General features: G+C 55.5%; 1 protein-coding gene across 3 annotated transcripts in view; it reads left to right on the top strand.

Moving 5' to 3' along the window:
* CERK (ceramide kinase) overlaps window positions 1-10,576 on the top strand; it is a 37,881-nt gene extending 27,305 nt beyond the window's left edge. For 2 of the 3 annotated variants that reach the window (XM_037007292.2, XM_073214055.1), the window contains exons 7-13: window positions 142-216; window positions 1,089-1,241; window positions 3,237-3,342; window positions 4,596-4,672; window positions 5,333-5,538; window positions 6,284-6,492; window positions 8,146-10,576. In XM_037007292.2, the coding sequence (XP_036863187.2) occupies window positions 142-216; window positions 1,089-1,241; window positions 3,237-3,342; window positions 4,596-4,672; window positions 5,333-5,538; window positions 6,284-6,492; window positions 8,146-8,218 (899 nt within the window). In that variant the 3' untranslated portion in view covers window positions 8,219-10,576. Of the gene's footprint in view, window positions 1-141; window positions 217-1,088; window positions 1,242-3,236; window positions 3,343-4,595; window positions 4,673-5,332; window positions 5,539-6,283; window positions 6,493-7,026; window positions 7,698-8,145 lie in introns of those variants that run through there. The other variant, XM_073214054.1, reaches the window with a different exon arrangement.

The raw sequence follows: 10,576 nt of genomic DNA, 5'->3' as shown, positions 1-10,576 counted from the left end.
TTTGTAGGTGAGCTGTATTTATCCCTCATTTACTCCAGGGCCATGGAAGAAAAGGAAGAATGTTCCCCACACTTAATTGGAAGCCTGCTCTAATTTTAAATCATTATAATGATATTAAGGATCTTCTTTTTCCTTTTTTAGGGTCAACAGACTGTGTGTGTTTTTCAACAGTTGGCACAAATGATGCGGAAACCTCAGCTTTGCACATTATCGTGGGTAGGTCCCTCTCTCGGCCACTGACTCTGAGCAGCTGTGCGTGGGGACGCGTGTTAACCTCTCCGAGAACGTGCAGGGTGACCCATCACCCTGAGCCTCCACAGCCCTCTGCCTGCGGGGCTCCGTGTCTTCTGTGGCTTCCCCGGCATTTCAATCTCATGCTGTCAGCCATGGTCACCGGCCACTGGCCACTGCAGGGATTCTTCAAAAGCATAAACCCTCCGGGGTCTCTTGTTGAGTCCTGAGGGGCGCCCAGGGACCCCAAAACTCAGCCTGCTCTCCACAGCATCGCTATGCCAGCCAGGCCGACACTGTGTCCTGGACCTCCCACACCGTCTGCGCCCTGCTGCCTGCCCCGGCCTCCCAGGTCCCGATCACACTCCCTCCCTGCTTGTCCTGAGGGCAGGAAGTTGCCTGGGCTACTTGTCAGAGGATCAGAAAGATGGGTGGGCCAGACCCATCAAGGTCCCTGCAGACAAGCACGTGGCGCCTGCCCATCCCTTGTGCCCGGTACCTTTCCTGTGTTAACCTCAAGCCACAGAAATGCTGTTCACAAATAATCCTTTTAAGATCTTGTATTTTAAAATGCCGGGCACCTTTTCTTCACGGTCAAATGCACGCTCCTTTCCGGTAGTGCCATTTAGCTAGCTTCACGGACACACTCTGTTCTGTCCCTACAGAACAGCTTCCCAAGACTGTTTTAGAATTCGAATCAAATTTTGTTATTGACTCAAGAGCAGAGGACCCAGTGCCCAGGAAAATGTGCCTTGTGCCCAGTTAACATTTTAATCGAGTGCCTCAGCCGTCTGTGTGCAGGTGCCACTGTGGGGCAGAGTGGGGCCCCCAGGCAGCAACACGCCTCTCTCCCACAGGGGACTCGCTGCCCATGGACGTGTCCTCGGTCCACCACGCCGGCGCGCTGCTGCGGTACTCGGTGTCCCTGCTGGGCTACGGTTTCTACGGAGACATCATCAAGGACAGTGAGAGCAAGCGCTGGATGGGCCTCATCCGATACGACTTCTCGGGTGAGCCACGTAGTGTGCCCGAGCCAGGGCTCTGCCCACGTCCCCGCCTCACCGGCACTGCATTCCAGGTGGGGCCCCTACAGAGTGGCGGCTGCAGCACCAGCCAGCACTCCCCTTACCCGATCACAGGGCTGGAACGAACAAGGAATGGAGGTTGATTCCAGATCATACGAAAGCGTCAGTCGTACGCTTATGGCGGTGCACGGCGTCCCATCAGCCGTTACACGCAGGGGGTTTGAACGGGTGTAGGACGGACCTGGCGCTCCTGGTGCTTGGGCGGATTCCTTGGCTGTGTTTAGTGGATGTCATGTGTCTGGTCACTGACTGGATAGCTTGCTTTTGGGTAAATCTGAATTAAATTAAACTGAAAGATAATTCCAAGCACTAAAACCTAAACTCTTCTCTTGGGAGAGAAAGGAGAGTAACGCGGTGAGCTCTGCTCATCAAAGAGACCTACTTAGTGAACCACAGTGTGGCTTTAAAATCAAGACATAAGAAATGCCCAACTCATATGCTCACTAAAACCTTAATTAGAAAAAGGAATGAGGCTGTTAGAAGAGCCACAGGGATGTCAGTCAAGCACTGGTGCCGTGTTGAGCCCGCACGCCCAGCCACCCACCCCCAGGGACAGCCCCCAAGTCCTCAGCACACCCCATTAGTCAGCATCCTCCCCAAGACGAGGCTGAGGCAGGGGTGCTTCCTGTCTGTCCATCCCCATCCCCCTACCGGTGCCCCACACTTGGGTTGGGGTTCAGGTGCTGAGTAAACACTTGGAGTAAAAGAAGGAGGTGCCCAGCTGTCTAGAGGCAGAGCGGGGGTGACATAAAGGAGACGTAGCATCTTAGGGGCTGGCAGGACATACAGGTGGTCCGTCTAAGGACAGACAGAAATGGGGACACTGGAGCTGCGAGCGAGGCCGCCCTGGTGGGAGGTGGCAGCTGGAGGAGGAGCAGCTGTCCCCTCCCTGCCCTGTACGGGTCTGCAAGGGAGGCCGGGGAGAGGCTGCAGTCCCTGTGGCAGGCGGAGGGGTGGAGGAAGGCGGGCCCCGGGGGGGGGGCTGGGCAGCCGACTGAGGAGGACAGGTAGTTGCTGAGCATATCCCAGCCCCAGGCACCTGCGGGGCCGGCAGAGCCGAACAGGCAGGTCCAGGTCCGTGAGCACACGGGGGATCGGGGAGTATGCCTGGTGGGCTGGCGGCTCCTCACCAGTGGGCATGTGCACTGGGCTGAGTCCCTGTCACCTGCAGTTACCAGATGGGACGCGTGGGGCCTGTGCCCAGGGAGAGGCCCCAGCTGGGGGGGCGGTGTCATCACACCAGCTGCGTCCATGGCAGTGCCAGCCCAACATGGCTCAGGAGGGTGGGTCACTGAGACTGAGGACGAGGCATGGTTCCCTGCTCCCCACATTCTGCGGGGTGGCTTTACCCCGGCCTTGGGGACAGTAGGACGTTAGACAGCACAGTGTGCAGAGGGCCCACAGTCCTAGTGGCAGTGCTGCCCTGGTCCGTCTCGGGTTCTCCCAAGGTGCTAGCATCGGGGGTGAGCTTGGGGGCCAAGCCTGGGGGTGTGGGGACATTGCCAACAGCCTTGAAGGAGCAGAGAGGTGGCCGTGGTGGGTCTGCCTGTTAATGCAACAACTTCAAAGTGGTGCAGACATTGGGGGCTTCACAGGTGCCAGCCCCACAGCCCCCCATGTGCAGAATCACATAGGAATGGGCAGGCCATGTCCCTAAGGCCACAAGGGGTCACTGGTGGCAAAGGGGTCTTTGCCCAGGTTGAAAGCAGCCGTGGTGACCAGGTGGCCGCGTGGGCAGATCCCTTCCTGCTCCTGTCTGGGAGCGGGCAGTGTAACTGGCACGGGTGCCCTGCCATTCCCGGCAAGCACACAGGCACTGTAGCCTTCTAGATAGATTTGCTCTCATTTCTGAAGAACAGCCACATCTCATGGCCGACGCATGACCCTTGTGGGAGCTGTTTCTTGACGCTCTGTTCTTAGGTCTGAAGACCTTTCTCTCGCATCACTGCTATGAAGGGACGGTGTCTTTCCTGCCAGCACAGCACACGGTGGGGTCTCCGAGGGACGGGAAACCCTGCCGGGCAGGGTAAGCACATTTCTTCCGTGTGTTTCTACTGCAGTGGTGTGAAGTACAGCGGGCTAGGGGCCTGTCCAGGGGTGGGTGTGTGGTCCACCAAGTGTGGATGGAGACTCAGGGTCACACCACCTGAGGGCGAGGCCGTGCCTTCCGCTCAGGTGAGGGCTGACATAACGTGGCTGGCTCCTGTTGGGGGCTCTCTTGCCCCCGTTGCGGGTCTGAGGGGTGCAAAACGCACACCAGAAGTGATGCATGTCATGGACACCACAGGGGCTGCTGCCCAGGCCAGGCCAGGTGTTTCCGGTAGAAGCAGCCCGGAGCCTCCTGTCCCCACCCGACCTGAGATCCTGGCCCACTGTGGCCCCACGCCCCAAGGGAGGCACCCGCCCTGCACCCAGCAGTTAGGAAAGGCCAGCCCAGACCCCCGCCACCAGGGAGGAGAGCAGGCCAGCCAGCAGGGGGAAAGGGGAAGGCAGACCCCGGGGAGGGGAGGCAGTGGGTCAGCGGCCACTGCATAAGCTGGTGGCTTCTGCCTTGAGTCCCCACACGGGTTTGGTGTCAGTCTGTGAGCCTGGGCACATGTGACAAGTCACAGGCCCTTAAATAATCGGTGATACAGTCACATGTGACCAGTTTAAAGCAGAAGCCGAGATAAACCTTCCACTTAGTCACGCACAGCCCTGGAGCACTTGCCCTGGGCTCCTCCAGGGCCCTTCCTTCTCTAAGAGAATCGGAGACCCTAGACTCAGAGTATTGGAGTCCCGTGACTGACCTCAGCTGGCAGCTAATTTCACCAGTAAAATGCCCGCTCTGTTTGGCAGCAAGAGTCCAGGGGGCCCGAGTCCACACATACATTCGAGACGAGTCCAGAGTTAACTGCTCTGAGTCACTTGCTCATCACCTACTGGAACGATGCCCCTGGTGCCCTCTGTTCTGTGCAAGTGGAGTCTCAGCCCAGGAGCTCATGTGTCCCGCCAGCGCGCTGCTAACAGAGCCTGGGAAACCCGGCTTTCTGCGTGCCGAGAGCCTTGTAGGATTGACAAAGTTTGGAGAAGGACATGTTGACAATGTAATTTCTAAAAACATCTAATCTTGAGAAATCAAATTAATATGCAAGAGAAGTATCTGTAGTGAAGTCTCTGAAATTGAGCTTTTTATCATATGAAAGGAATGGAGGGACTTGCTTATGGGCCAAGCATGCGTTTCTGTGTTGACTCTGCCTGTTAAGGAAAAGGTGGCGACGAGCTGGTCTTGTCTCTCAGGTGCTTTGTCTGCAGGCAGAGCAGGCGACAGCTGGAGGAAGAGCAGAAGAAGCCGCTGTACGGCTTGGAGAGCGCAGGTAACGTCTCCAGGCAGACTCACGGTCATCACCGGGTCACACTTGCTCTTGCTGTGGTTTCCCATTTTCTAAGCTGCCCTGCATAGCCGTTCTCCCCACAGCTGCAGGTCGCAGTGAGTGGTTACCATCTTCAGCCATTTGGGAAGAGTAGGTTCTGCAGAAATGCCCATGGACAGCGCCCACCTCTGAATTTCTACTGTGGCACCAGCCGGGCCCCTATCCCCTCGAATGCTCTAGACTGGATGCCAGCGAGTGTTTGTTAAGTTGTCAGGCTTTGCTAGTCACTTGGAAAGGGATGGGTGCAGCCGTGTTCTAAAGACTTTATCTATGGACCCTGAAACTTGAGTTCTATATGGTTTTCATGTCACAAAATACTATTCCTCTTTTGATTTTTTTTCCAACCATTTAAAAATGTGAAAATCATCCTTAGCTCACAGGCCACACCAAGTCAGACAGCAGGCAGGCCTGGTGCCCCTGTTCTCAGTGGCTGTTGAAGTCCCCACAAGGACTAGAGAACAGCTCTGCCCGTCAGGTGACCCAATAGGGCGCCGGTTGCAGGGACAGTCTGTAGAGATGACCCTGTCCCATCTGTCAGGATGCCCGCCCGCCCGCCCGCCTCCTGTTTAATGCACCGTCTGCAATACTTCTTTCCCACTTCAGAGGAGCTGGAAGAGTGGCAGGTCATCTGCGGGAAGTTCCTGGCCATCAACGCCACAAACATGTCCTGTGCTTGTCCCCGGAGCCCCAGGGGCCTCTCCCCGGCCGCCCACTTGGGAGACGGGTCTTCCGACCTCATCCTCATCCGAAAATGCTCCAGGTTCAACTTCCTGAGGTTTCTCATCCGGCACACTAACCAGTGTGACCAGGCAAGTGGGGCTCTTTCCACGCGGCCTGTTTCTGTCTGGGCAAGTCCTGCTTTGCATCATTGAATCCTGGGAAAGAAACTGAGGTTTGGTTTGCATTACACCCATCCTAACTCCTTGCAAAATCTCATTTAAAAGTTCAAAGTATCAAGCACAGAAGCTAGGAGGTGTGAATGTCTATATACACCTTCCTGTTACTTCTCTTCAAGAACAAGGTGGTGGGGTAAGACTTCATGTCACCCTTGATGGCCACTTAAAATAAAACCTAGGCTCCAGAGGTGGTCCTGGGCAGAGCCTTCCAGCCATCCTTCTCGTGGTCACTGTGTCCCTGCAGTTAATATAAGGGACGCCCCCGAGCCTAAAGGGACAGAGCCAGGACTGTCAGCCACTCTGATTTTAGTGAGATACACGTTTTTTATTTACACCTGGGATCTGGTCAGTAGTGTTTCCGTGACTTTAGATGGCACTTGCCTAAAAGATGAGCACCCTACAGGACGCAGCTAAGGGGCTGTCGGAAGTCTTTAAAAAAGTCATGGAGGAGACGGGATTTCCAAAGGCACCAGGAGTCATTCTGGCGAGTGCCCGGGAAGCCGGTGTCGGATTTCTCTTCCCATCCCAGCGGCCTGATGAGCTGAGAGTAGTGCAGAGGCCTGGTCCCAAGGGGGCCGAGTGCGCTTGGGGAGCAGGGCTGACCGTCGCGGGGCCCCAGCCCCATGACACGACTGCCCCTTTCACTGTCTCTTGATAGTTCGACTTCACTTTTGTTGAAGTTTATCGAGTGAAGAAATTCCAGTTTATGGCAAAGCATGTGGAAGATGAGGACACTGACCTGAAGGACAGGGGGAAGGCACGGTTTGGGCACATCTGCAGTGACCACCCCTCGTGCTGCTGTGCCGCCTCCAGCAGTTCCTGGAACTGTGACGGGGAGCTTCTAAACAGTTCCACCATCGAGGTCAGGTGAGTGCAGGCAGCCCTGCAGCCGCGGCGGCCAGGTGCCACCGGGTGCCTCCCAGGGCTCCCTGAGCATGCACGCGTCTCCCGGGCTCCGGGAGCCCTCGGTTTGATTCCTCCTCTCTTCCACGCCCTGCAGGACCCTTGGTGTCCCCCGTCCTCTCTCTTATCCTAACTAATCAAGCAGACAGACAGGCCACTGTCAGGGGCGCTCTGAGCCCTGTGCTCCCGAGCCCACCAGGAGCTGCCCGCGCCTCCCGGGGCCAGCACAACGTGGGAAGCGGGTCCTTCCCAAACCTGTGGGGGCCCACTGTGCTTGGTGTTAGAAACCTGTCTAATTTTATCTTATATAACCGGATGAAATATGAGTGCAAAGGAAGTTTTTCCCCAAGGAAAGACACAGGAAAAGGAGCTGTTTTTAAAAAAGGCTTTTGAATGAGGTGTGAGCATAAAAATCATTTGAGATGGGGGAGCGCTATGAAGTTCTAGAAGGATTCTGCACTGTTTGCAAATATGTTTACAATCTAAGTCTCCTCTCAGGAAACCAGATGCCGCTCACTGGTAAGAGCCAGTCGGTGAGGAAGGTGGTGGGCGCGGCCACAGGCCCACACTCCCACTGTGGCAACACAGCTGGCACAGCTCACGTTTCTGTTGGAGCATTGATGGCAACGTGCCCGTCGCTGTTCTAATCCCCACCTTAAACACGGCTTTTCAGCCGCCCGGCTGTCTGGCAAGCCGTCACATCACCACCCGAGGCCGTCAGAAGGGGACTGTCCCCTGAATCTCACCGCGTCCCATGTCCGCGTGCTCCCAGTCTTTGCGGCCAGGATTCGGTCAGTGTGGCGGTGACTGCCCAGCTCACACCGAGGACGGGAGGCAGCGATGAGGCCACAGGAAAACCCTCCCAGACAGTCGTATGCGTAGGGATTCAGCCTGTGTAGGCAGGCACGTTTTACAAGTTAGGGAAATGGAATTATTTTCAATGGGGCTGATGAATTCACTAAAAAAATTGGATACTTTGAAAATTAGCAAAGGCCTTTTGTGAAGCAGACCCTACGTATCTCAGTGAATTGTTACCATGCCTTGAACAGCATGTCACTGAATCACAGGGTTTTGATGACTAACCATCTCTGAGGCGGCTACGGTATCATTAATGAACTGGGAAGGTGGCACCTCTGGTGGGGACACGAGAGCCCACACTCACCTGAGCCCCTCCGGCCCACGTCCTGAAGCTTCTCATGGAAGGTGGGGCTCTCCAGGGACCTCGGCCTGCTCCTGAGACCTCAGGTTTCCGGCTGGCGTCCCGTGACCTACCACTTCCTGCACGTGGCGTACACGTGGGCCTGCCCTGCGTGGAGCCCTCCCTGGGGTCCTGTGATCGGTACTGATGAGGAGACCGAGTGGGAGGACGGACATCTGTGGTTCGTCACCCTGCTAGCGAGTAGATGCTGGAAGCAGGTCTGCCGGTCCCCGATTTCCTCTTGGCTACCAGCTGCACTTTACAGCAAGGGCCTCTCAGGTGTGCAGGGCAGTCACGCTGCTCTGACGTGTCACTGTGGGCTGGACACAAGGACATGAGATACCCACTGTCCACCCTTGACCAGCTGTGGGGCTGAGTCAGGGGGACAGGCGGGCTCCAAACGTGCTTTGTCTCTGCAGGGTCCACTGCCAGCTGGTCCGTCTGTTTGCCCGAGGAATTGAAGAGACTCCTAAGCACGAATCCCACAGCTGAGACACCATCGCTCACCGCCTGCCTTTTTTGCTGTGCTTGGGAAATGTGAAAATTACTTAAGAAGATTATTACAGACCAATTATGTGGATATATAGTTACATTTAGAAATTTATTTTTGATAGTTAAACTTGATTTTAGAGAAAAATACCTTTTGTCAACAATTTTGTGGACACATTTGGCATGTTTAGTTCTATGTGAACCTTTGGGTTGCATTTCATGTAACTTATTCTCAGCAAATGGCGCATCAATTTGGGGGCGCTGGTTAGAGCTTAACAGTGCTGACAGTGCAGACCTTAAAACGGCCCATTAGTGGCTGTGCTGCAGGAAAGGACGGTCCAATCTGAGTGCTTTCCAGGGAGGTCACGCCACCCGGACGCGGGTCTGCCAGGTCACTCTGATCGCCTTGCGAGACACTCTAGTTGTCTGCAGTCGAGTTTTAGAAAGTAGCTGATGCTCTCTGGCTTCATTCACCTTCACCGTAATTTAGATAAGGATGTTACCCTGGATCCTTCCTGTCCCCAGCAGCCCCAGCGCGGGGCCATCCTGCTTAAGGAGCAGCTAGAGAGGCCGTTTTCGTGGGAGGCACAGGGGTGCTTTCCCTGTGCGGTCTCGGCTCCTGCTGGCATCTCAGGCAGCCGGTGGCAGGAGCCAGGCATGAGCTCTGGAGACAGGCGGCTGCAGAACCCTAGCAGTGACTCACTGTTAAGCTGCGAATATGGATGCTTTGTACGGGCCCTGCGGACAGCGGACTTGGCGGCGGGAGGGAGAGGTGCTGCCACCCAGGTAAACGTGCCCTCCATGACTGCTGTGCTAACTTCAGACCCGAGTGCCCTGCGCTGGGCAGAGGGGGCCTGTCCCAGCCCCAGGCCCTGAGTCTATACACACACGGTCCAGATTAGTTCTTATCTTCATGCTTATTTCTATGGATTTATTGAAAGTCTCATCCTTTTAAACCAGGATGGTCTCATGGATAGTGTTTCAGTCTGTTTTCTGCTAAAGTGCTGGAGCCAGAGCAGCCAGGGACTTGCCCAAGGTGCCCACTCCCGCCCCAGGGACGCCGGGTCTGCTGAGGCCTGGCTCCGTTTGCACCTGTGTGCAGGAGGTGCACTGGTAACAGCTTTGCTCGACATACGAGACGATGCAGCTTACGTCTGACTCTGGAACACAGCTTGACTGTTGTGAGGCAGTTTTACATGCTGTCATGTGCTGTACGACTGCTTTTTACTCTATGGAGCTTCTACTAGTCATTTTCACATTTAACAGACACCACATATTTTTTAGAATTCACTTGCAGCATTTATATTTTGAAGTATAAATGAAATTTCCTACGTCATCATTCATTCCCATTCAGGCCAGACAGAAGGGCAGCTTTAACAGTGTTTTTTTTTTTAGACCAAATTATTAAGGAGTTGTGCAAGCCAATTGGCTTTAGCATTGGCGGGTAGATGAAAAGTCTGGGTATAAAGAAGTAAATACATGCCGGATGTCCCTGTTCTTAATGTTTGCTCCTGGTTGGGAAGAAACCAAAGACACAGGCCTGGCAGCTTGGTGCGGGATGGGGGCCTGGCAGGGCAGAAGCGCTCCAGAGGCCTCACCGGCAGGACCCGCCACGGGCCACCAGCCCTGAAGCCGCGCCGTGGACTCTGCCACATCACAAGGTCCCCCAAAGTCTTCAGTCTGTCATCCTGGCGAATGTTTCCAATACACGGTCCCCCTGCCAATTTTAGAAGAACAACCCAGGCCAGAGACTAAGCATTTTATATTCACCGAGAAACCCCGCCGCACCGAGTGCTTCCCAGGTGGCTCTGGAGATTCTCACCAACTGCACGCTGACATCCGACATTCCAAACCTTGCAGCTGGCCTGGGGGTGCCGGGACTGGAACCGCTGGGGCCCCCGAGAGCTCCTTCCCCGCCTGGGCACAGGATGGAAGCACCTTCTCGCCCACTCGCGCGTGCAGGGCCTGGTCCCTGTGAGGACTCCAGGTGGGGCAGCCCCAACCCCTGTCCTTGGGGTCGTAAGGAAAGGCGATCAGGCCTGCTGGCTGGTGAGAACTCAGGGCCTTTGGAAGGGTCCGTCTGTGTTCTGACCTCCGCCGTGGCTCACCGGTGCAAACAAGCAGCGCGGCAGCTGTGCTCTGTCCCCACTCCCGCTGACTCTGACGGCAAGGGCCCTGGAGGGGCACCGGCCCCAGCGGGCACGCTCCCCTCTGCTCCCTCCCCCAGTCTTGTATCACGGGGAAGTGTGGATGGAAGGGTGGTATAATTTCTTTCTAATCTTGCTGGTTTCAAGATTAGAAAATGGCATATTTGCTCTGATACATTTGAGAACACAAAAATAAAAGTTACTTTGGGCAGAA

The sequence above is a fragment of the Manis javanica genome, chromosome 10, assembly GCF_040802235.1.
Source record: "Manis javanica isolate MJ-LG chromosome 10, MJ_LKY, whole genome shotgun sequence".
Classification (NCBI taxonomy): Eukaryota; Metazoa; Chordata; class Mammalia; order Pholidota; family Manidae; genus Manis; species Manis javanica.
This window is presented reverse-complemented; position numbering and strand designations above follow the sequence as displayed.